This window comes from Electrona antarctica (assembly GCF_951216825.1).
Source record: "Electrona antarctica genome assembly, chromosome: 9".
Taxonomy (NCBI): Eukaryota; Metazoa; Chordata; class Actinopteri; order Myctophiformes; family Myctophidae; genus Electrona; species Electrona antarctica.
In genome coordinates this window covers 14810613-14837165 of record NC_136790.1, presented here as the reverse complement: position 1 = coordinate 14837165, position 26553 = coordinate 14810613, and the positions used below count along the sequence as shown (strand labels likewise).

The following is a 26553-nucleotide window of genomic DNA, read 5'->3' as shown; positions in this document are numbered from 1 at the left end:
GACAGACAGACAGACAGACATGGAGATGCGTGCAGAGTTGCTGAAGTCCATCTGGTATGCTTTCACCTCTCTAGACGTGGAGAAGAGTGGCAAGGTGTCCAAGTCCCAGCTCAAGGTACGTAATTAGGTCATCTTTAACCCTAGCATCCGTGTGTATCCCTATTTGCTGAAAATATCAGATCTACAAGGACATGTCACAACACACCCCGGGACAAAAATATGGCCCGGGGTCCGCATCAAAATACATATAGGCATATAGATATATTTGGGGGTCCTTGACTTGAATAATGTTTGAGAGGAACCACTGAAATGGGACATACGTAGGCTACTGTATTTATAAGCCTTACTCTACAGTAAGTATAGCTGAATGAACAGTGTGTGTTGTTGACATGGATGCTTCAATGTGCGCTCATAATGTGTGGCTGAGACTTCCTGTGTAAACTAAACCAGACACTTTCCATTTTCCTGTATACATTCTGCAACAGCATTTTCGCGTTGGGGGGGGGGGGGGGGGGGCGGGGGTTAAGTGTAGCGGTGCAACACTTCATAGAAAAGAAAAATCAATCTTCAAGCTCACAACATGTTGCATCAGCTTGTAGTTCGGAAGGACACAGACAGACAGACAGACAGACAGGCAGACAGACAGACAGACAGAGACACAGGGCAGTATTATGCGTGTCTTAAGTACCAGGTCTTATTACTTAACTTAACTTATGTCTTCAATTTTCGGCCCTCACTTTTTATCCTCAATACGTAGCCTACTTTGCTCAGCCAATCAAATCATTGCTATGATTCACACAAACACACAAAGCTGGGCATAGGAGGTGCTAGCAGCCCTCAAAAATCTAGTGTTGCAAATTGTGCAGGCTAATTTGAACACTGCTGTCTGCCAGTCACACTGGGACAGGATCTAAATTTGTGGGACGGCTGAAAAGTCTTGGAAATGAGGGACATGCCCCATGCAGTGTCCCACGCAAAAGGGGACATGTGGTCACCCTAGTTGAGAGACCACAGGTGTAGCAGAGTGTTTCTGTCACGGTCCGTGACGTGTTATGTTTTCTTGTGTACCCTGTTCTTGGGTTTTGTTATTGTTTTACCTTTCTGTTGTGTTCCTGTGAAGTATTGTGTTTTCCCTGTGTCTTAGTTCCAGTTTGAGTTTCACCTTTAACTTGTGTAGGTCACCTTTTATTTTGTAGTATTGTTTTGTGCCTTCCTGTCTCCCCCTGTAGTTCTGTACCTGCCTTGTCTAACCTGTATTGTGATTAGTCTTTGTTTTCCACCTGTCTTGATTTTGAGTTTTGTTTCACCTGTGCCGAGTTAGTCTGTGTCTATTTATACTCCCCTGTTTGTTCAGTTCCCTTGCTAGTTCGTCACTTTATGTCAGTAGTGTTCTCCTCGTGTATCCATGATTTAAACTCCTAGTGTACTGTATGTACTTCAAGTTCCTTGTATTCCTTGTGGAAAGGTTTTTTTTAAATAAAAACCTTGCATTGAAGCTCATCTGCCTGTGCCTATCTGTCTGCTATTGGGTCCTAAAGCTCCTGCTTTTGCACTGTGACAGTTTCCAGTGAGCCAAGAAGCACAGTATCAGCACCCTGACTCTGTTTGACCAGAATGGAACAGAGCCTTCATTAGTATCATTGGCAATATAGACCAGTGGCTCCCAAACTTTTTCATGTCAAGGACCCCCAAATTGACTAATTATCCTGCAGACCCCCATTTGAAAATATATGCCAGAGAACCCCATACGAGAAGATTTCCATGGCTCTAGCTCTATGGGGACCTACCACGGGTCACAGACAAAGTCAGAGAGAGAAGGATGAGGCTGGCAGGGCACTGCGTCAGGCATCCAGAATGTGATGCCATGTCAAATAAACATAACATAACACATCTGATATTCTTTATTGGTCTCTTTCCCAGTAAAGAATACCTAATTTTTCTGTACATAAACATGAGATTAAGGCTGGCAGTGTGATCTGAATCCACACAGTGTGACTGGGATTATAGTCACATACTGCACAATAACAGTGAACACTCTGTTGTGTTGCCATCTGTCTGCTTATTATAAGCGACTTTGTTTGTGCTGTATTTTTTGGGGCTTGCAGACAGTGTGGTTGCTAATTTGGGATTCCTTTCTAAATGTTATGTAAACCAGTGGTTCTAAAAACATTTCCATGTCATGCTTGCAGATCGGCTATTTTCAAATAACCAATGTGTATGGTTGATGTTTTTGTAGACCTGGCTGCTTGTTTCTTTGAAAGATCTGGCAACACTTCCTCTGACCTACAAAGGACCAGTCTTTTAGCTGCTTAAGACCACAACAAAATAACACTCACCTCACGACGACAAAGGACTTTAAGTTTGAAATGACTAAATCATAATTAGTGCAGACAGTACAATGGACTTTAGGCTACTGTACAATGAAATGACGTCAGTTAAGGTGGTTGCTCAAATGCACAAGCACGGTGGTTGCACACTGGGCGCGTTTTTCGGAAAACCGACGGAAAAACGCAGCAAAAAATCCGAAAACGCGTCCAGTGAGCCAGGGACAGTGCTTTACTGTACAGTTTTAATAAAATGTAATAACATTTCAAATTTAATGTGTGTGTGCGCGTGCGTGTGCATGTGCGCGTGCGTGCGTGCGCGTGCAGGTGTTGTCTCATAACCTGTACACCGTGCTGAACATCCCTCATGACCCCGGGTCACTGGAGGAGCACTTCAGAGACGACGACGATGGACCCGTGTCCACCCAGGGATACATGCCCTACCTCAACAAGTTCATACTGGACAAGGTACAGTACCACCCAGGGATACATGCCCTACCTCAACAAGTTCATACTGGACAAGGTACAGTACCACCCAGGGATACATGCCCTACCTCAACAAGTTCATACTGGACAAGGTACAGTACCACCCAGGGATACATGCCCTACCTCAACAAGTTCATACTGGACAAGGTACAGTAGCTACCCAGGGATACATGCCCTACCTCAACAAGTTCATACTGGACAAGGTACGGTACAGTACCACCCAGGGATACATGCCCTACCTCAACAAGTTCATACTGGACAAGGTACAGTAGCTACCCAGGGATACATGCCCTACCTCAACAAGTTCATACTGGACAAGGTACAGTACCACCCAGGGATACATGCCCTACCTCAACAAGTTCATACTGGACAAGGTACAGTACCACCCAGGGATACATGCCCTACCTCAACAAGTTCATACTGGACAAGGTACAGTAGCTACCCAGGGATACATGCCCTACCTCAACAAGTTCATACTGGACAAGGTACAGTACCACCCAGGGATACATGCCCTACCTCAACAAGTTCATACTGGACAAGGTACAGTAGCTACCCAGGTATACATGCCCTACCTCAACAAGTTCATACTGGACAAGGTACAGTACCACCCAGGGATACATGCCCTACCTCAACAAGTTCATACTGGACAAGGTACAGTAGCTACCCAGGGATACATGCCCTACCTCAACAAGTTCATACTGGACAAGGTACAGTACCACCCAGGGATACATGCCCTACCTCAACAAGTTCATACTGGACAAGGTACAGTACCACCCAGGGATACATGCCCTACCTCAACAAGTTCATACTGGACAAGGTACAGTAGCTACCCAGGGATACATGCTGTTCAGAATATTGCTTAATAGATGTTTACTAAACAATCTCCCTCTGACATGGATCGCTGGCCTGGACACAACAGTGCAAACTACTCGACTCAATCAACTTGTAACAAACCAAACACAACGAAAATGGTATTTTGTTGTTTATATCACACTCACACACGTACACACATTCACTAACTATACTGTTTATACAATCAAATCAACCAGTCTGTACGTCGCTTATAGCACAGTTATGATAGCTTGGCTTTGTTGTCGATAGTAGTAGCAGCAGGTAATTTTACTGTTGAAATAAGAAAACACACAATACAATCATTAAACGCAGAACATACAACCGACTAACACATTTACACAAGAAAGGTATAATGTGGACATTGATCCTTATAATAACATTTACGGGCACTTTCACCTACCGACCGACCGTCCCAGGACCAACGGAGAACTGAAGTCCAGATGTGCGCACACAATACCCAATGCTTATTATAGCCACACCCACTCTTTAATATAAATGTAAATATAACAGCCCCTGTACATCCCCATTCTACTCCCAATAAATCGCTTCTACTCATAAGAATAATAACTATTATACACCAATGTTCAAACATTACAGGAATAACTGTATTCTTAATAATAAAAGCTAATATTGATAGCTGATACAAGACCTCGATCGATGAGGCAAGAGATGTGATGCTCTCCACCTACCTCTAGGGTGCATCACCGCTTTACACACAGGTCAAATGCTGTCAGCTTAGATATAAAAAATGTTTCTCACAGGTAAACACCACACCTCCCACTTGAGCTACGAGTGAAATACACGAAGGAGGTCACACACCCATATCTAATAAACATGTACTTAAATCGGCTGCACAGAAATAAACAAAGTCTTAGACTGCACTCTTAAAAAATGTTAACTTCAAAAAGTACTTTGAAGTAATATAGAAAATATAAACTTCACTCCAACCCTGAATATATAGTAAACATTTACTAACTAAACAGCCACCTCAGAGAGGAACACCCGCTTATAAAAAATGGGAAAAAACACACAAAGTCAAATAGTCTGTTTGGGTATTTCTCAATGAGGCTTTTTGTTGGCCCAGGTTAAAGTACCAACCCCTCCACATTTAAGGAGGTTGATAGATGACCCCACCGACTGGTCCCAGCCGATGAGTAGACCCAGGTGGGCCTTCACGCAAACGCCTCGCACGGCGCTCCACACCTGCAAATGTTCCTTCCATCCCCCCACGGTCAAAAGGAAGGAACAGCATGTCAGAGTAACGAGTCTCACGGTCCTCAGCCGTGAGCAGCGCCTCCCACTGTTCATGACCGCCGGTCTCACCGGGCAACCAGGAATGCGCACAATCGTTCTCCGCGGCTCTGCAGAGCCTCTTCGTCCCGCCGTCCAGTGGCGTTGATGAAACCCTCGCAGCCGCAGCTGGCGAGAATCCACTTTCTCCGCTGTAAACCGCCGAGAATGCTTTCCCCTGCAGCCTCTCTCCATCTGGTCTGATTAGGATCCCAGACCCTCTCTGCCCCCAGTCAGTCACAGGAAACGTCTGGCCCCAGCAACTCACCATCTGGTTGGCATTCCGGGTCTCATCTCCGCTCCTCCCACTGTGGCCAAACTGCATCCAAGAGCTGAGATGAAAACCCCTGGTGTTTAGCACAGCCTCAACCCCCGCCAACATCACACTTAGTCCCAGGGGGCTGCTGAGGGACTCACTGCTCACGGCGACGCTCTTTACCTTCACAGGGCCGACGCCCTGCGGTGCACGGGCAGCTTCACACACATCCACCGGAGCAGTATATCCAGCGGGCTTGTCGACACCCCACTCCGGGCAGCATTGAGGGACCTCGACCCTCACGGCCCCTGCCATCATGGACCATGCAACGTGAGTCGAGGCTTGGTGTCCTGTAGACCCCATGCTCCCGATGAGCTCCGGATGCCGGCCGCTTACAGTTTTCCCAAGAGGACCGTTCCATAATATCAGATCGCCTCTCACCGCCACTCGCTGGGGGATGAGCCGACCTTCAGTTGCACTAATGAGCATCTCCACTTCTGCTTTGCGGTGTAGTTCCTTAGGCTTCACAGCGCCTCGAAAGAACTTTGCCAATTCCTTCCCGTCTACAGCAGTGAGGCTGGCAATCTTGTCCAGTCCATAGCAGACCATCTCATGGTCCATCAGGTTCTGTGGATTTTCTCTCTGTAATGCCGCTTTCACGCACACACAGTACTTTGTTGACTCTACCCTAGTCTCCACACTACCCACCCCACGCATCATAAGAGTGACAGGCTCACCCACAAGACTCAATCTGTTTGCTGCCTGGTGAGTAATGAAATTTGTGTCAGAGGCTGGATCAATCAGTGTATTCAACCAGGTCCCACGAGATAACACAGGAACCACCATTAAAAGAGCCGGGAGCTCCTTTGGTCCATCTTCACCTGCACACACTGTCGTAGACACTTTATGTGTGTTAGCCTGCTTTAACTCAGCTAACTGCCTCTTCAGGAGACTTATCTCAGTGACAAGACTCTCTTCCTTCGCAGCTAGAGCCTGTGGCTCTTTGTCCACCAGTCTGCCCTCCATTGCAGTCTCCCCGCCAACAGTGGCGTTAGGTGCTGTGCCCTTTTGTGCAGTGCCTTTATCAGCTCGTGGTCTCTGGCACAGCATGTAGTGGTGGTCAGCAGGACCTTCTCGTTTGCATTCCTCCTTTTTGCATAAAAAGTCCCTTTTGCACTCCCCATAATGTACATCCAAACACATAAAACAAGCATTGGTTTCTTTTGCCTGAGCTCTCTTTTGTGAAGCACTAGCCCTCCTAAAGGCCTTGCATCGGTACAAGCGGCCTGCATGGCCTCCTTCCCCGCACACATCACAGGACCTCCGAGATGAGTCCTCCTCGCTTGCTGTCGCCCTGGTAAATGCCCGCCGCTCTTGCGGTTTATCTCCAGTCGGCTTGCTGCGAGGCTGCGGCTCACCCGCCCTGGCACTGTCCGGTCGCTTAGCCTGCAACTGCTCCTGCCGCGTAAGGACCGTCTTCTGACAGCGTAGAAAATGTAACAGTCCACTAAACCTGTTCAACACGGTGACCCTGTTCATTGGGTCGGACTGAAATACAAGCCACCGTGTTTGCAAATCGTGTGGTAACTTGCTCTCCAGTGCACGGACCACCAACGGATTGTTGATAGCCCCTGCACACTGCAATGATGTCAGGTCATCCAAAGCTCGTTCCACTTTCTGAATCAATTGCAAAGTCTCTCTTGGCTGATTTCCACGCACTGCTGGCATCTCCTGCAGCTCCATGACAATGTCATCAGCAATCAGCGACACATCCCCATATCGATCATCCAATGCACGGAAAACGTCCTCCACATCCCGGTAATACTCAAGCCTGAGTTCAGTCTTAACCGCTTCCCCGAGACTGTCCAGCAAATGAAATAACTTTAATTCTGGTAAACCTGATGGCTCAGCCAGGTTCTGCAGCTTAATCCAATTTTCTTTCCAGCGAAAATAGTTCCTCCTATCTCCATGGAACTTTGGTAGACTCAGAGGAGCCAATGTTAGCCGTGGCGCCACCACCCCTCCTATTGGGAAGGAAGCGCCTGGCACGGCACCAGGCCCAGCACTCACCCGCCTCACTCCACCACTGCTCGACGTAACTCGCGCTTCTCTCTTCACACTCGCGTCCTGCAGCGATGGAAACCGTGACAGGCCTGGGGGATTAACCAGCGCAGTACCTCCCCCCAGCGCACCGTCAAGATGGTCGTCCTGCTCACCTGAAGTCCCGCCAGTGGCTGGCGCTTTGCTTTGGCCGGTGTCCATGGCTTTACCCTGCCCTTCATTAGCAGGTGAAGTGTGGTCCAGGACCTCTGCGTATTTGTCAAAAGTATCCTCAAAAATGTCACTTCCTTCACTTCCTAACTTACGCACTTGGCGTTTCAATGTGCGGATACGCGCTTTTAACTCACGGTCATAGTCTTTGATGCTCTCCCGTAAGGTAGCACCCTCCTCCTTGGGAACGAAAGGGGCCCACTTGTCCACTATGAGCTCAAGGTCTGTGGCAGTGGTGTTCAACAGTTCACACATCTCCTCACACTGATTTGATGTGAGCTCACTTTGCTCAAGACCTTTGGCATTCTCAAATTCACCATCTAGTCTAATTTTGGCTTTCTCAAACTGGACCGACACATTGTCTCTCCATACTGTGGTTTTGAGTTGCAGCATAGTGTCCCTGTACTTTTGGCGACAGCCCTCTCCTTTACCTTTAACATCTGCAATCTCCTTTTGATGGTCGGTGTCTGCATCCTCCTCCATGGCATCTAGATAGTCATCATTAACTCCCCAGAACACATCATATGCCATCTGAAGTCCCCTCTGTTCATTAAGTAGCTCTTCTCCACTTAACAGGTCCAAATTGTCAGTTATCTTATTGACTCTCCTTGTAAAGTCTCTTTGTGCACTGGTGCGCTTCTTTTTTAAGTCATCTATTGACGCCATAGTGACTCTCAGTGGTCAAAAAGTCACTTCTACCATGTACAGTCCTTACCAAAGGCAACAGTGACGCCTAGTGGCCACACACCGTTAATGCACTCAAAGTCAATTTCAACAATAACAATGCCACAGCAGATAAATGCACTTTAGCTTATGCTAGCAATAGTAGCTTGCCTCGTCAAATGCAATGATAGCTTCTTTGATCCTATCCCAGTACACACAAGCATATAACACATTTCACATGATGTATTAGATGTGGTGCAATCTGAGCTCGACGTCTTTGCGTTGTCTGATCGAAGCCTCGTGGTAACGGAGTCTTCCTCACCCTCCACGTGAGTTGACTGACACCCTTCCTCATCACACGTCTCGTCCTCGGTGCACAACAAACGAGCCTCTTGGTTCAGGTTCGTGGAGCTTGGAAGTCCCTCAAACAGTCCGATCCAACACACCGATTATTTTCGGGCTGGCACGGCGTTTATGTTGACGTTCGTCTCCACCTTCCTCTTCATCAAAGGCTAACGCTCGCTAGCATAGCTTTTCCACCGTACACGGACGCACGACTGCAGACTGGTTGATACTAATCTTAACGATTGTCACTGTGATCACTTGATCACAGGGTTCCCTCATAAAATTACTGTACCATCGTAATATTACTGGTTCGTAACATTACTGGTGCCTCGTAAAATTACTGTTCAGAATATTGCTTAATAGATGTTTACTAAACAATCTCCCTCTGACATGGATCGCTGGCCTGGACACAACAGTGCAAACTACTCGACTCAATCAACTTGTAACAAACCAAACACAACGAAAATGGTATTTTGTTGTTTATATCACACTCACACACGTACACACATTCACTAACTATACTGTTTATACAATCAAATCAACCAGTCTGTACGTCGCTTATAGCACAGTTATGATAGCTTGGCTTTGTTGTCGATAGTAGTAGCAGCAGGTAATTTTACTGTTGAAATAAGAAAACACACAATACAATCATTAAACGCAGAACATACAACCGACTAACACATTTACACAAGAAAGGTATAATGTGGACATTGATCCTTATAATAACATTTACGGGCACTTTCACCTACCGACCGACCGTCCCAGGACCAACGGAGAACTGAAGTCCAGATGTGCGCACACAATACCCAATGCTTATTATAGCCACACCCACTCTTTAATATAAATGTAAATATAACAGCCCCTGTACATCCCCATTCTACTCCCAATAAATCGCTTCTACTCATAAGAATAATAACTATTATACACCAATGTTCAAACATTACAGGAATAACTGTATTCTTAATAATAAAAGCTAATATTGATAGCTGATACAAGACCTCGATCGATGAGGCAAGAGATGTGATGCTCTCCACCTACCTCTAGGGTGCATCACCGCTTTACACACAGGTCAAATGCTGTCAGCTTAGATATAAAAAATGTTTCTCACAGGTAAACACCACACATGCCCTACCTCAACAAGTTCATACTGGACAAGGTACAGTACCACCCAGGGATACATGCCCGGCCTATACCTCAACAAGTTCATACTGGACAAGGTGCAGTACCTAACCAGAGCCATAGAGTAAGACAGAGTTACGACAACTCCGTTCACTTCATGGGGGCCAGTCCAATGGCAGCTCTTCTACATAGACTTACTCTATTGGCCAATAGTGACAAAGGCTTGAACCAGAAGTTTACGGAATTCATTGGAGTCTATAGGCTTTACAGTGACAAACGAGTTACATTAACCATGTGACCGGGCTGTTTTCTGCCCCCTCAATGTCGTAACTCTGTCCTACTCTATGGCTCTGTACCTATACCTACCCAGGGAGGGATACATGCCCTGCCTCAGTGGTTTTCAACCCTTTTCATATCAAAGCACATTATTTATAATGCATTTGAGCCACGGACCACCATTTGATGAGATTTAGCCTTGCAGACCCAAAACTAAAGAATGTGTCCACATTTCCAGTTCACACTGTATTGATATAGTGGCAGCGGTGGCCGAACGGATACCGGAAGGTCGCCAGTTCGAATCAGCGGTCCGACACGTTAAAATTACCACCGCTGAAGTGCCCTTGAACAAGGCATTGAACCACTACGATGAAATGTTCTATGAGCAGGGCCTGGCTGGAAACAAGTTCTTGAGCTTAGCCCAGATACCCTGGGTAAATATAGTAATCATTTCATTTCATGTTGGTAGGCTATACCATTAACAGGCAAACGTTGATCAACGTTGGACCACTGGTGGTGAAAAGACTAAAACTGAATCAAACATTTCTGTCAAAACCCAACACTGGTTCAGGTGGTGGAGGGCACCTTCAACAAGGACAAGGTGGATGAACTGTGCTGGCTCCTCTCTGCCAAAAAGAACTACCGTCCCGACCCCGAACGCATCCTCCTCCAGGACCCCGAGGATGCCTTCCGCCTCTGGAGTCTGTTCAACTTCCTGTCCGAGGACTCCTACCCGCTGGTTCTACTTCCTGAAGAGGTGGACCCCTGCTTCCCGCCATCTTTTTTTTTACCTTACTGTATATTACTGTGTTACAAGTAGAATGCCAATAGAAGATCACCGCGATGCCACGCATTGTGAGCTTGTAGATCAGTTAGCCTATTTTCCATGTACAATCTACAATGTACAGTAGCTTATATGTGTGCAGATACCCTGTATACACATACACATTTAAAGCACATTTTGGGGGGTCCCAAGATCATGATTTGCTTATCATGCAACATTGTTTTCTCACTCAACAGTTAACAAACCAACATAAAGTAGCCTAATAGGTGTATACGGGTAGCCTATCTGCACATTTCAATTTAAGGAGTTTTTTAACACCTTTTTATTACCTATGACAACAAGAACATCACTGTGTCAAACGTAATCAACAAACTTTACTATAAAAATGGTCAAACATTGGCTAAATTGTCAAATATTACCCAAGAAAGAGGCAAAAATAGCAAAATAGACGATCTACAGTACATGATAAGCTTGTAGATTGGCTATTTTCACAATATTTATCTGTGGAGCCAAGTCAAAGTAAATTAAATGTAGGCCTAATGCCCCAACGTCTTGAGACACTGACATAGGATTGACATGTACTGTATGTTAATGTATGTTTCTACATTTGCAGTAGGCTACCTATAAGCACTAAGCACCGCATAAAGGCTCATTCATAGTCTGGATTTTCGGTGGTGAGGTGACCACCGCTCCGGTGGTGAGCTGACCACCGGAGCTGAAATAACGTTGAGCGGTGGTGAGTAAAAACACCGCTCCAGCCCTTCTCTCTGTTTTTACTCACCACCGCTCAACGTTATTTCAGCTCTGGTGGTCAGCTCACCACCGGAGCGGTGGTCACCTCACCACCGAAAATCCAGACTATGAATAGGCCTTTACTCACCACCGCTCCGGTGGTCAGCTCACCACCGAAAATCCAGACTATGAATGAGCCTTGACTATAGTGGAGTAAACCAGTACAACATTTGTCGCCCCCTATAGCTGGAGTACTTGCTGAAGAAAGTGTGCGCAGCCATGAACGTGGAGCTGAGCTACGTGGACATGGAGGACTTCATTTCCCAGGAGGCCGTGCAGCAGAACGGAATCACTGTGTGGCTGTTTCTGGAGTGGGTGGGCCGTGGGAGGCTGAGCCGAGGTGTGGAGCGAGAGCGCCTCACTGTGGCCGTCCAGCTAGTGTACCAGGAGATGATCCTTAATGTCATTAAGGAGGTCTGTGTCCTAAATACAATCCCATTAGAACAAACAAAAAACTATACCTAACCTACCTCGGCCTAAACATCAGCTGAACCAAGCTGTAAACTTTACAGCTTTTACAGTGTAAAGGACCTGAGAGACAAGGCAAGAAGGGTCTTCTATGCCATCAAAAGAAACATCAAAATAGACATCCCAATTTAAACCTGGCTTAAAATACTGGACTCTGTGATAGAACCAATTTCACTCTATGGATTGCGAGATCTGGGAGTGGGGACCATTAGCAACCCATGACCTCGAAAAATGGGATAATCACCAAACCGAGACCCTACACACAGAATTCTGCAAATTCCCAGCGAAAAACGCACGCACGCACGCATGCACACACACGCAGGCACGAGCGTGCGCACACACGTCTGTCTGTCTGTCTGTCTGTCCGTCCGTCAATCCGAGTGTGTGTGTGTGTGTGTGTGTGTGTGTGTGTGTGTGTGTGCGCGCGCGCGCGCGTGTGTGCGTGCGTGCGTTTGCGCGTGTGTGTCACCAACCATGCAGGGCTATCTGTGGAAGAAAGGCCACGTGAGAAGGAACTGGAACGAGCGCTGGTTCAGGCTGAGCCCCAGCAGCCTGGTCTACTACGACAGGGAGGACAACAGGGAGGAGAAAGGCTGCATTGACCTGGACAGCAACTGCTGTGTGGAGGTAAAGGCTGCATTGACCTGGACAGCAACTGCTGTGTGGAGGTAAAGGCTGCATTGACCTGGACAGCAACTGCTGTGTTGAGGTAAAGGCTGCATTGACCTGGACAGCAACTGCTGTGTGGAGGTCAGTGTTGTCTTCGTCCACTAATTCTAAGACGAAAAATGTTCGTCGACTACATTTTTTTCACTGACGAAAACGAAATGGAAACTACATGAAAACCAACCTATGACTAAAACTATAAGACTAAATATATTGACAATTCCGTCAACAAATAAAAACTAGACTAAAATGTTAGGAAGGGACTAGTGGACAAGAGATCCAGTAATAAAAAAAAGACAAGTCATTTTACACTTGGTTGCATGCTGAAAATAGCTGCCCAGTGCCTCCCCAGACAGTGCCCCCCCTAGTGTCCCCCCCCCCAGTGCCTCCCCAGACAGTGCCCCCCCAAGTGTCCCCCCCAGTGCCTCCACAGACAGTGCCCCCCCAGTGCCTCCCCAGACAGTGCCCCCCCAGTCCCTCCCCAGACAGTGCCCCCCCCAGTGCCTTCACAGACAGTGCCCCCCCATGTGCCCCCCCAGTGCCTCCCCAGACAGTGCCCCCCCAGTGCCTCCCCAGACAGTGCCCCCCAGTGCCTCCCCAGACAGTGCCCCCCCAGTGTCCCCCCAGTGCCTCCCCAGACAGTGTCCCCCCAGTGCCTCCCCAGACAGTGGCCCCCCAGTGTCCCCCCAGTGCCTCCCCAGACAGTGCCCCCCCCCCCCCCCCCCCCCCCCCCCCCAAGTGCCCTATAATGCGAGTACTTCTCCCAACTGTTTAAAGGTTCTTCCAGACAGGGAGGGTAAGCGCTGTATGTTCTGTGTGAAGGTTCTTCCAGACAGGGAGGGTAAGCGCTGTATGTTCTGTGTGAAGGTTCTTCCAGACAGGGAGGGTAAGCGCTGTATGTTCTGTGTGAAGGTTCTTCCAGACAGGGAGGGTAAGCGCTGTATGTTCTGTGTGAAGGTTCTTCCAGACAGGGAGGGTAAGCGCTGTATGTTCTGTGTTTAAAGGTTCTTCCAGACAGGGAGGGTAAGCGCTGTATGTTCTGTGTTTAAAGGTTCTTCCAGACAGGGAGGGTAAGCGCTGTATGTTCTGTGTGAAGACCTTGACAAAGACCTATGAGATGAGTGCTGCAGACTCCAAGCAGAGACAGGAGTGGACCAGCGGTGAGTTTTAAGTAAAATGTAATACATTTAATTTAATTAAGTTAACTCAAATGAACTCCATAATCCTTACAGTTGCAAGGAGTTGCGTCGGGCGATTGGCCCTAAATCTGTTTTGTTGCAAGGAGCAGCAACTAGTTAGCCTGAACTCTGTGATTGTACACAGGGTGTTGGATATATTTGTTTGTTTGTTTGTTTGTAAAAAAGAAAATCATCTTACAACACATAACGTACAGATGTGAGCTTTTCTTTTTTTTTTTTTTATATATATTTTTTATCCCACGATTTTGTGACCCATTTTTCACCCCTGTAGGCTGTGAGCTTTTAACCCAGACAGAATGAAAGAAAGGTTCACTCTGTGCCTGTGGGTTTTATCGAACCAATGACAAGTATCAACAAGAGCTTGTGACTAAATAATATCTACATTGGATCCATTGGAACACATTCCAATTTCCTGAAAAGTAACCGTTTTGGCCCTACGTATATGTAGGTTTCCACCCGACAGTCATGATTAGTGGAATTACAAACCCACAATGCGTCCTAACCCCAACCTGAAATTCTCCTAGCCTGGTTATCAGTCCTCACAAATAGGCTATAATACACACATACGCACACACATACGCACAACCCATTTAGACCTGAGGACGCATCTGTGTCACCTTATAGCTTCTAACCACTTTAATCATTATTTTAAACTTTAGCAGTTGAAAAATAGCACATCTACAAGCTCATAGTGCAGTGCACCGAGTGCCGCGCTACAAGCTTCTACATCTGCTATTTTTGAAAAATCGTGAAAATGTGACGCAAATCTTTGACTATATATTCTTTCACAGTGAACATTTTCACTCAACTATTTGCTTCTGGGGCGTCCATGGAACAACATATTTTCAGATGTGGGTCGGAGGCCAAATACATATAATTCTGGGGGTCCTTGACATGAAAAGGTGTGAGAACCACTGACATAGAATCTGGTATCAGGTATTAATAGGTTAACAGGTGTGTCCGGTGTGTGTGTGTGTGTGTGTGTGTGTGTGTGTGTGTGTGTGTGTGTGTGTGCGTGCGTGCGTGCGTGCGTGCGTGCGTGCGTGCGTGCGTGCGTGCGTGCGTGCGTGCGTGCGTGCGTGCGTGCGTGTGCAGCCATACAGACGGCATTGCGTCTGTGCGTGGAGGGGCGGGGCTTAACGCTGCACGGCGAGCTGAAGACGCAGCGCCGCCAGCAGAGGGCGGAGCGAGGCCAGAGACAGGTCGCCAAGGAGGAGGAGCTACACAGGCTCCACCTCCTGCAGGCGGAGAGAGACACCAACCTGGTGCAACTGCAACTCCTACAAGTATGCGTGTGTCGTGTGTGTGCGTGTGTGCATGTGCATGTGCGTGCGTGCGTGCGTGCGTGCGTGCGTGCGTGCGTGCGTGCGTGTTATCGTAGAATGTGAGAGATAGACATTGGACCATTTCTACTATAGAATGGCTGTTTTTTTTGTCAGATTTACAGTATAGTCCGGCAGCCGACAGGCTTCTTTTGTTTAAAGTGTGAAATTTGGTATATGGTAGTCTTTTTTATTGGCCTAAAATATTGTCTATATACATACATTCATGAATCCACTTGCTGACCGGCTGTTAGTATTGGGCAATTTGTTTTTTAGGGAGCACAGCGTCAGGCTCAGACACACCTGGTGGATGAGGAGAGGAGGTGGAGACGACAGCATGAGGAGCTGAACAGAGCGCTGCAACAACAGCTGCAAGACGCAGAAGAGGTCAGCAGATCACACACATAAAATGTTTTTTTCTTACTAGGGATGTTTTAGAGAGAAAATAAACCTACTTCCCTCACATAAACACCACTGGCTGGCTGCAGTTATAGTTATAGTGCTCAGTGTGAAAAGCCATACAGACATACAGACATACATACACACGCGGCCAGTCATTGATCGGGTCAGGCAATTCAGCATGCCTGCCGGGTGCATGTGTTTGGTCCGACGTACTAACAGTCCTACAGTCACGAGTCAGACTCAAAACCCAACCCTAAACCTTACCTCACAGGAAGGTTCGTTTTAACCTGCCACAGGTTAGTTTTAACCTGCCACGCATGTCGGGAGCGACGGTGTTGTTGGACATTAGTTAGTATGTCTAACAAACGTATGCATACCTGCCAACACCCCTGATTTTGACCCTTTCTCCTTCTTGTCTCCTGAGTTGACATTCATCCTGAATTAACTCCAGATTTTTGGGCAACTCACAACTCACTCTTCCTATATGCTAGTGAAGGTAAGGTAAGGTAAGGTAAGGTAATTTTATTTATAAAGCGCCTTTCAAAACAGTTGTTACAAGGTGCTGTACAATAAAATAATAGGAATAAAACAAGAACATCACAATCATAGATAAACCAACAATGAAATAAGAAACAGAGCAGCAAAGACAGTACCTAGAAATAGATAGAAATAGAACAGTACATAGAAATCAACAAAAAATTGAAACAATCACTGAAGCAAACCAAAATGTTTGCGGTACAAATTCGTTTTTAGTAGCTCTCAACAGACACAGCATTTCTCAAGTAGAGTGGTAAGTCATTCCACAGTGTAGGTGCAACAAATGCGTGAGCTCGATCTCCTTTGGTTCGCAGCGGGGATAATGAGTCTGAAGACCTAAGGTGTCTCATATTTACCTTGGGGTGCACCAGTTCACTTAAAGGACCACTTCACCACTTACTTGAACTTCAACTTATCTTCCTATAATTGGTCCTAACTAATGTTCATGATAAAATACTACCATTTTTTCCTACTCAGTCTGTGTCTCATAGGAAGGCTGTGGGCAGTTCAGAAACCCGTCCACCAGTGACATCATCGATGGTGAATCCAAGCTAATAGAAACGGCAGGCTTTCTTTTCCTGAAAAGTTGCAATGCAAAAGTTCTCACGATAATACAAATCTAAATATATTTTAAAACAAATCTTGTTTAAAAATAAATCTGCCTAATGATGATGTCACTGGTGGACGGATGTCCGAACTGCCCAAAGCCCTCCTATGAGACACAGACTGAGTAGGAAAAACTGGTGGTATTTTATCATGAACATTAGTTAGGACCAATTATAGGAAGAGAAGTTGAAAAGTGGTGAAGTGGTCCTTTAAATAAATTGGTGGTTAATAAATAGTGAAGCGTGTGTGATGTTTGGTGTGTTTTAGGCGCGGGCCAGCATGCAGGAGGAGCTGAGCCAGAAGGAGGAGGAGGCGGAGAGACAGAGGAGGAGGATCCGGGAGCTGGAGGAGACGCAGAGATGTCTGGAGGAGGCTCTGCGGGAACAGGTCAGGACCCGGCGCGACGAGGAGGAATTTTGCCTCGCACAAGCCAGGTACGCACACACGCACGCACGCACGCACGCACGCACACACACACACACACACACACACACACACAAATGTCTCAGATGGCATGCAGGCTTCTAGATAGAAGCGCTATATAAATGCACCATTTTACCATTTTAAGTAATACCCCTGATTACTTCTTTCCACCATTGGCTCTATATAGGCTTCTGGCTGAGGAAGAGGACAAGTCGAAGGCCCTGCTGGCGCTCCAGGAGGAGCAGGAGCGCTACATCGTCCACACCCAGCAGGAGCAGCATGAACTCAGGCAGGAGATGGAACTCAAGACCCAGGCTCTCCAGGAGGCCCACAGGCAGCTGGACAGGGTGCGCTCCAGCCGCCAACGAGTTGACATGGACATACAGGTACACACAACATGGACATACAGGTACACACAACAGTGCATACATGGAGATTTCTTTGGTTTTTGTCACATTCCTGAGCCACCAACAATCCAAATATTTGACTAATTTAATGAATAGGAGACCAGTTTTAACATTTTTAAATCATTGTTTCTGAATCGGCTTATCAGTGATTATATCATGAATTATTGGCCCAAACAAACAAAAAGGTTGTGTTGCCGAGCAGTAGCTCAGAGTTACATAAACACTGTTGTTGTTGTTGTTGTTGTTGTTGTTGTTGTCCAGGCTGCTCAGAGGAAGCTGCGTCAGGCCAGTACCAGCGTCAAGCACTGGAACATCCAGATGAACAGACTCATGCGTCCCATTGGACCAGGAGGTAAACACAACACCCCTTTAAACTCTCTGGGCTCTCATTGGACCAGGAGGTAAACACCACACCCCTTTAAACTCTCTGGGCTCTCATTGGACCAGGAGGTAAACACCACACCCCTTTAAACTCTATCTGAAACTCTATCTCTCATTGGACCAGGAGGTAAACACCATGCACCCCTTTAAACTCTATGCATGGCTCTCATTGGACCAGGAGGTAAACACCATGCACCCCTTTAAACTCTATGCATGGCTCTCATTGGACCAGGAGGTAAACACCATGCACCCCTTTAAACTCTATGCATGGCTCTCATTGGACCAGGAGGTAAACACCACACCCCTTTAAACTCTATGCATGGCTCTCATTGGACCAGGAGGTAAAAGCCACAAACAAACAAAAAAAACATTTATTTCATTGTAGTGACTCGTGACTCGAGTGGACTCCTGAGGGAAGAGTCCCGAGTCAAGTCCAAGTCAAACTACTAACCAAGGTTCTTGGTTTACTTCTTGGTTCTTGGATCCATGTCTATTTCTATGCATTTGATGTTGTTCTTGCTTACTGTAAGGCGCTCTGGTTTAAGAGCGGCTAAATGCCTAAATTGTAAATTGTAACTATAGGGGTGGGGTGGCCGTGGGTATAGTTATGTTTTTTGCATCTATTTTGATCCCCTTATGGATCCTAGACTCCTCGATCAAATTCCAGCTATGGATCCTTTTCTAGATGTTAACGTTGGAAACATTGGTGTGGGGCGCAATGGTCCCCAAGTCTTTTAGCTCGAAACCCAAAAGAGAAATGTCCCCGGTGACACAAACTGTGTGATAATCTATGAGCTTGTAGATTGGCTATTTTCAGTTCTTCTTAAAATATTTCCCTCCTCTGCCCCCCCAACCCCCCCCCCCCCCCCCCCCAATCCCCCACCCCCCCCCCCCACGCACGCACGCACGCACACACACACACACACACACACACACACACACACACACACACACACACACCCCAAAAACAAAACAACAACAACACCATGTCAATACAAAAGTGAACGAACAAACAAAATATATATATACATTGGATTAATCATATTTATTGTTTTTTCACACATGGTTAATCATATTCTTGATGACGTGCATGGTAATTAATTGGTGAAAGTTGTGTGCTCAAACGACCCAGAATAAAGTCTAACTTTATCAGTTGGAAATATATTTTATTAAAACATGTCTTTTACATTAGACACCAAAAGCATTTTAAATTGTTATTCTTGGATCTCTACTTAACCCATTCTGGGCGGGAACGGGAACCCCTTTTGGTGTTAGCATTATGTTATGCTTTAGCTATTGAAAAATAGCAGATCTACAAGCGCTACGAGCTTGTAGGTCTGCTATTTTTGAAAAATCGAAGAACGACTGACAGAAACATAGCTTTTTCAGAAAACTGTCAGGATATAGAAGACATTTTTAGAATCTGATCATCCCAGTTACATGTCTCAGCTGATCAGCTATTGTGTAAAATAGACCACATTGTGGCAATGTATTGATATTATGCATCTTTTCCACGTTTTATCACATTAACATAATATTTCCTGATTTTTCTTCCAGCAATATTGACAATGTGGATTTTATATCTTACCAGGACCTCTAGTACAGGGGAGTGGCGTGCTACGAGCTTGTAGATCTGCTATTTTTGAAAAATCGAAGAACGACTGACATAGAAACATAGCTTTTTCAGAAAACTGTCAGGATGTAGAAGACATTTTTAGAATCTGATCTCAGGTCAAAGACGCGTTTAGTAAATTAAGTTCGCATTCATTTTAAAATTAATGATAAAGTATAGGCCTATAAGGCTACGTTTCTAGGCTTTCTACTGTGGTTCTACCAGGCGAAGACCAGCCCTTGATTTGCTTGCAGCCAATAGCATTAATTTCCGGTTGCATTTGTGGACCGGACATGGAAGTGGCTGATTTGAAATCGCTGCAAAAATGGGCTTAATTTCTGCCTATGGTCTACAGTCTATATGGATCAGAACCATTGCGTCAACGTTAATTCATGTGCACGTTTTTTAACCCTCAAAGAATCGTATGAAGAAGGAACACACAGAGTTCCATCCCTCCGCGCAGTACGCCTGAACGGGCTCCATGTCGCTCATCTCCATGTCTCCTACAAACCCGGCCCTGTCTTCCACCTCCTCCTCCGTCTCCGACGTCCTTCCGTCTGCGCCTCCTTTGTCCTGTCCTCCCGCCCCCCTCCTCTCCTCCTCCTCCTCCTCCTCCCCGGCTCCGCGCGAGGCCAGCTTCATGTGGGCCTCCCCGGGGGCTTTGCTGCAGCTCTTGGCTCGCAGCAGCTTGTGGCGCCCGCCGCAGGCGTGGTGGCGTTTCTTCAGTCGGCCCACCAGCTGCTTCCAGTATAGGCTGGGCCTCAGCGCGTAGGACTCGCACAGCGCCGGTCGGCCCGCGTAGCGACACCAGTACCTATGAGACACCAGCGACACAATAGAGTTGGACTTTCGTTCTCCATATAAATAATCAATCATTTCAGTAGCAAGAGCTTCAAAATGTCTTCTAAATCTAGTCAACAAGGCCTGCAGTTGGCAGGAAATGAGGGAGAAACAGTATCCAACTCAACTTTAACGACCGTTAAAGTTAAGGAGTTTTCATGTAATGCGCGGTAAGACTATGGCCATTAGTATAATTGACATCACCTGAGTGGGTCAGTCGTGTAACTTTCCCGACGTTAAGCTGTGTTCAACAACACAACCATGCAAAAATAAGCTATGAAGTGGCGAAAGCTTCATGCCCAGCTTAGCAACGGTTGCTACAGTATAACTATTTGGATTGGCATTGGACAATCTGTCCTTCTGGACCAGTAGAGTGACCAGTACCTGTGTTGCCGCTGTCCTACTGGACCAGCAATAGAGTGACCAGTACCTGTGTTGCCGCTGTCCTGCTGGACCAGCAATAGAGTGACCAGTACCTGTGTTGCCGCTGTCCTACTGGACCAGCAATAGAGTGACCAGTACCTGTGTTGTTGCTGTCCGGCTCCAGAGGTGCACTGGACCAGCAGAGTGACCAGTACCTGTGTTGCTGTTGTCCGGCTTCAGAGGTGCACTGGACCAGCAGAGTGACCAGGCCGTCTCCAGATGTCTCCCAGGTGCAGCGGTGTCCGTCCAGGGTGCTCAGTTCTCCTGACCCGCCACCACGGGGAACAGAGCGGTCCCTGCTGCTGCCTGTGTGAGGCAGTGGTGGAAAGAATGATTTTAATGAGACATTCTGCATAATGAGTATGTTCTACTTTTGGTTCTCTTTGAGTATATATTTGGATACCAATACTTTTGCACTCAAGTACATTTTTAATTCCAGGAGTTTTACTTGTAACAGAGTATTGCTATATTGCAGTATTGATACAAATTGTGAGTACCTTTTCCACCCCTGCTATACTTCTACAACATTAAAAACACAATGTGAGTATAGTACATACTTCCTCCGCTGGTGTGAAGAGGGGGTCCGCTGGACACTGAGGGGTGGGTGGCCTCCCCGCTGCTGCGAGGCTTGGCTTCTGACAGGCCGGGGAGGAAGATGAAGATGAAGATTGTCCAGATCATGCTGTTCATCGTGGCTGAGGAGGACACCAGAGAAGGATGACCCTTACGGGATCCATTTGGTTCCATGTGTCTACACTCTGTCACTCTCAGGCCTCACTCACACGGTCACAACAGATTGTTGTATAGCTGATGCATGAGACTTGTTTACTGATGCAAGCTCGCGGGAGTCACATGGTTTGACACAACATTTTTGTTGTATGAGGGGTAGGGGGGCAGTCGAAACACAGCCGAAAGCCGTACAACAAAAATGTTTTGTCAAACCATGTGACTTCCATTGGAAATGCATTGGGGCGGCCATGACACTTACCCTTTGTTTACATCTAGCATCCAACAATTGTTGTATGCTACATGCGAAGGTAGTGAGTGAGGCCTCAGAGTTACCTGTTATGGTCCTTCAGGGCTATAGCTCTTCATGTGTTTCTGCTAATATTTTGACCCTGACTACAACTGACAGCCACACCTCCTCAATAACACAAAGATTCTATACTTATTTGTAACATATAGTCTAACTATTCTTAAAGAGTAAGGCGGCTTGTTGCAGTTACTTTATACCAGTGGTTTTCAACCAGTGGTCCGGGGACCACCAGTGGTCCTTGAGGGGGACCACCAGTGGTCCTTGAGGGGGACCACCAGTGGTCCGGGGACCACCAGTGGTCCTTGAGGGGGACCACCAGCGGTCCGGGGACCACCAGTGGTCCTTGAGGGGGACCACCAGTGGTCCGGGGACCACCAGCGGTCGGGGGACCACCAGTGGTCCTTGAGGGGGACCACCAGTGGTCCGGGGACCACTGGTGGTCCTTGAGGGGGACCACCAGTGGTCCTTGAGGGGGACCACCAGCGGTCCGGGGACCACCAGCGGTCCGGGGGACCACCAGTGGTCCTTGAGGGGGTTCCCGGGGGGGTCCCCATGCATACAGCAAAGGTAGTTAACATAGCATCAAAATCGGTTTAACCACTTTGACATGACATCTATTTTTTAATATAATATTTCTACAAGCTATAGTGCAATGGGTCATTGTTTTGACATTTTTAACAACACAGATCTTATACGGGGGTCCCTGTTACAAGCTATCAGACGGGGGTCCCTGCCACAAGCTATAGCTTCAGAAGGGGGTCCCTGCTACAAGCTATAGCTTCAGATGGGGGTCCCTGCTACAAGCTATAGCTTCAGATGGGGGTCCCTGGGGGTCCGCGACCAAAATACATGACATGAAAAAGTTTGAGAACCACCGCTATAAAGCTGTGTGCTTCGGTGTGTGTGTGCGTGTGTGTGTGTGTGTGTGTGTGTGTGTGTGTGTGTGTGTGTGTGTGTGTGTGTGTGTGTGTGTGTGTGTGTGTGTGTGTGTGTGTGTGTGTGTGTGTGTGTGTGTGTGTGTGTGTGTGTGAGATGTGCAATGGAAGGGTCTTACCATGTGTCGGGGTGGTGGTCCTAGCTGTCTGGCTGACCAGGATGAGATGGAGGCACAGGCATAAAGGGTGACGGAAGAAACCCCCTCCTCTGTGTGTGTGTGTGTGTGTGTGTGTGTGTGTGTGTGTGCGTGTGTGTGTGTGTGTGTGTGTGTGTGTACATGCGCATGCGTTTGCGCGTGTTGCGTGAGTGCCTTTCTTCTTTGGATTGACAAGACAATAGATTCAGATCGATTAATAATTCATTAATATAAAAAAACATGGATATTTTTCAGTCTCGTTCCAATTGTTGTTATTTGTTCTTGTGTTTGTTAGTGTGTTGTTGCTGTTGTTGTTGTTGTTGTTGTTGTTGTTGTTGCGTAATTCTATGTATAACTCTTTAGATTCGATGCTTTCCCTCAAAACGTCTTTTGGCCCCCCCAAAATAAAGACTTCTTTATGAAGGAAGGGGGCGGTGTGTGTGTGTGTGTGTGTGTGTGTGTGTGTGTGTGTGTGTGTGTGTGTGTGTGTGTGTGTGTGTGTGTGTGTGTGTGTGTGTGTGTGTGTGTGTGTGTGTGTGTGTGTGTGTGTGTGCGTGCGTGCGTGCGTGCGTATGCGTGCGTATGCGTGCACACGTAGGGGGTTTGACCCAAATAGCCGTTCTTTGTCTCGAGGAGGGAGGCGAGGAGGGTCCTTGCATTCTACACTCTGTATCCCGGCAACCCCCCACGCCCCCATCTACCCCCTACCCCCCCCCCCCCCCCCCTTCTCCTCCCAGCAGCACAGGAAAGTAACTAAGTACATACATGGGCAAAATCACGGAACTCCGTCTTTAATAATGAGCACCATCCTGATGATGATGGGCCAGTCATAAGTTTAATTGTAAAGTATAATTGTGATGCAAATGGATACAATAACACCAAAGGACACTGTGTATAATACCTTTCATTGTGCTGTTTGTTTTTAGCATTGAAATGTGTGACTATAGTTCATGGTCAGATCAGAGCCATCTAATAGAAGAGTTACGACATTGAGGGGGCAGAAACCGAGCGCTGTTCATGGAGCCTGAACTGAGACAAGCTGGAGTTGGAAATACATTGTTTTCAACAAGGGCGGCGCAAATAAGAGCTATTTTAAGCGTATTGTACAGTGACAACTAAAGTCTCTGTAATGTTTATGTTGTACTAGCCTGGGCACCATTTCCTTTAGGGTATATGATCCTGTCCAGGCTACGAGAGCTTTTATTGAGACAAATCGGTTTGAGGGAAAAGGAAGTTGCCGCCTGTTGTTCCTGCCTGTCGACTACAAAACAATACTACAACATGACGTAACGATATCATCCGCTCCCGACAGGATCATACAGACTTTTGAAACAGAGACCAGGCTTTCCTCCGAGGTGGTGGAAAGCCTGGTGAGGCGAGGTTAATGTTGTACTATTACTACAAAACAATCTAAAATAAAGGGATTTAAGATCATTAAAGCTGGGTCCAATGCATTTCTGCCTACTTCCGGTCCAGGACTTGTCCCAGTTGGTTGTCCCCATTCTCAATAGAAGTCTATGTAGGAGAGCCTCCATTGGACTGGCCCCATGAAGTGAACACAGTTTGCGTAACTCTGTCTATATCTAAGGCTCTGGGTCAGATGTACAGAGATTAAAGGACTGACAGTGTCTCTCTTTCTGCTGTTCGGTTCCCTCCAGAGAAACGAACGTCCACCGGTGGCTCTGGTCTCCCCCCCGTCCCCCTGCCGAAGACACGAGACCCTGTCCTAAACCAGCTCCTTCAGAGGACCGAGAGAGACGCGGCGGAGGGACAGGGACAACAACCGGAGACGGGAGGACAGACGGGACGATCTGAAGACAACGGATGCACTGACTGACCGTGTCGACGGCCTTTTCTTTGTCTTACAGTGATTCATGTTAGCACTTTGTGTAAACTGTTGTTGTGAAAAGTGCTACAAAAATAAAGGTTCACACTGCTTCCATGTGTCCTTACCGGTTTGAAATAGCTAATGTGCAAATTATCCCCTTAAATACAATAATAAGAAATTATTTATTAAACATTACCTAGGATGAACTGAGAAACATTTGGTACACCTGCTATCAAATTGTTAGAGGTTTATTCCATACAATAAATGTATCAGGCTGCCTGCAAGGTGTGTCTGAGCACGGAAATAACATTTGGTTGGTTTTAAAAACCAAGTGTCACTTATAACACACATAATACATATTAAGTGTACTGTATATGATGATTTCAGGTGTATCAGTACAGTACAGTACAGTACAGTAGAGGGACCCCCTGGGGACCCCCACACGGTAACTGTCATTTCTCAACCGTTTCGGACGCGGACCGCCTCGCCGGAACCGGACCGCCCCCCCTGGCCGTTTTCCTGGGGGTCTGGATGTTCCGGGGACCCCCACACGGTAACTGTCATTTCTCTACCGTTCCGGACGCGGGGCGGCTCGCCGGAACCGGGGCGGCACCCTGGGCGTGTTCCTGCGGGTCTGGAAGTTCTGGGGACCCCCACACGGAGTTGCACCACTTACTTCACACAGGTGTGATTTTTTGTATTATGCATGACTCCTGCAGATTTTTTTCCCAAACCTCACGCAAATCGGTAGCCGTACTATGGTATGGTCATGTGATCAGGAACTATCTGTCCCATGTTTCATATTGGCTACGATTGGCTTCCAAAGTTCACGCGAGTGGCCTGTTTTGCACAAAATGCCACAAATCATGAACGCTACTATATTAGCCAAGGAAGAAATGCAAGCATTACAGACAGTATTCAAATCAGCCTCATGATGGCGCTATAATTACAACAGCTCTATTCATGTTTGTTTGTTTATTTTAAGAACCGAAAACTGTTGTCCATGATGTATCTGGAAATCACAATTAACACTAAAATAGCTTAAACAACTGTTTAGTGTAGTATGACATTACATTGTCTTTTCAGCGGGGGAAACAAGTCAGGACACAGAGGCTAGGAATTTCAGAACAGGGCTTGACCAAACAAATGGTCGGGGGTTAGCTGATAGCAGGCCCTGCAGGACACCTGCTGTGCCTCCTGGCTCTGTCCTTCCTGGTGACCACTACCTTATTTAGACATGGGTGACAATTTGGTATAGGGGGGTAGGGTAACCTGAGATCACCTTTGTATTCTTCCCTTTGTTGTCTCTGTGTTTGAGTTGTATAAGGTCTACTGCAAATGTTTGTAACAGTTAGTTCAGTGGCTCACACGCCGTGAGGCGGGTGGGCCAGGCCCATGGCTGTGAATGATGTCTTGTACTCTCTGCAAATAAAATGGAACTCCGGAACCTTCATCTGCCTGTCTCTGCTGTTGACTTCATGCTCCGTATTTTTGCCTGAGTATTTTCTAGTCTAAGTATTCAAAGGTCTGTGTATGGGCCTTTGATGTTAGAACAGATTCTTCAAAGTGGTGCCGAGCTCGGTCGCGATGATGCATTTTTTGCGTCAGGCGAGAGACCCAGTGGACAATTGACAATTCAGTCTAATAGATATTTCGGTCGGCAATTTTTTGGACGGAGGAGAACGACGACGGCGCTGCAGTCGAACCGACGGGGTTCAACACGGCGATCACCGCCGCAACAGGGACGGCCTGCCCGGCGCGGTTTCATCACCACCACGACGGAGGCGGCCTGCACCGAGGAGCGGCGATGGGCAACGGCGTGATGCTCTCGGCGATCGTGACCAGAGGCGATGCTCGGCGGCTGGACGGCGGG

General features: G+C 47.0%; 2 protein-coding genes across 2 annotated transcripts; one reads left to right on the top strand and one right to left on the bottom strand.

The window, feature by feature from the left end:
- LOC306929360 (differentially expressed in FDCP 6 homolog) lies at positions 1-24790 on the top strand. The gene is made up of 12 exons (XM_079509860.1): positions 1-115; positions 2652-2792; positions 10454-10639; positions 11645-11872; positions 12407-12553; positions 13644-13752; positions 14887-15077; positions 15390-15500; positions 16926-17092; positions 17269-17467; positions 17750-17840; positions 24511-24790. The coding sequence occupies exons 1-12, from the start codon at positions 20-22 to the stop codon at positions 24687-24689; spliced, it is 1845 nt and encodes a 614-aa protein (XP_079365986.1). The 5' UTR covers positions 1-19; the 3' UTR covers positions 24690-24790.
- On the bottom strand, positions 19887-21491 carry fgfbp3 (fibroblast growth factor binding protein 3; the record flags this gene model as incomplete). Its single annotated transcript, XM_079509660.1, has 3 exons — positions 19887-20295; positions 20798-21040; positions 21298-21491. The coding sequence occupies 3 exons, from the start codon at positions 21489-21491 to the stop codon at positions 19887-19889; spliced, it is 846 nt and encodes a 281-aa protein (XP_079365786.1).
- Positions 24791-26553: the final 1763 nt, after the last annotated feature.

Bases quoted from the DNA above. Each gene is read 5' to 3' on its own strand.
- LOC306929360 (XM_079509860.1), top strand. From the start codon at position 20: ATGGAGATGCGTGCAGAGTTGCTGAAGTCCATCTGGTATGCTTTCACC. The intron at 13,753-14,886 runs GTGAGTTTTAAG...GTGCGTGTGCAG, and splicing joins GAGACAGGAGTGGACCAGCG to CCATACAGACGGCATTGCGT. The intron at 17,468-17,749 runs GTACACACAACA...GTTGTTGTCCAG, and splicing joins GAGTTGACATGGACATACAG to GCTGCTCAGAGGAAGCTGCG.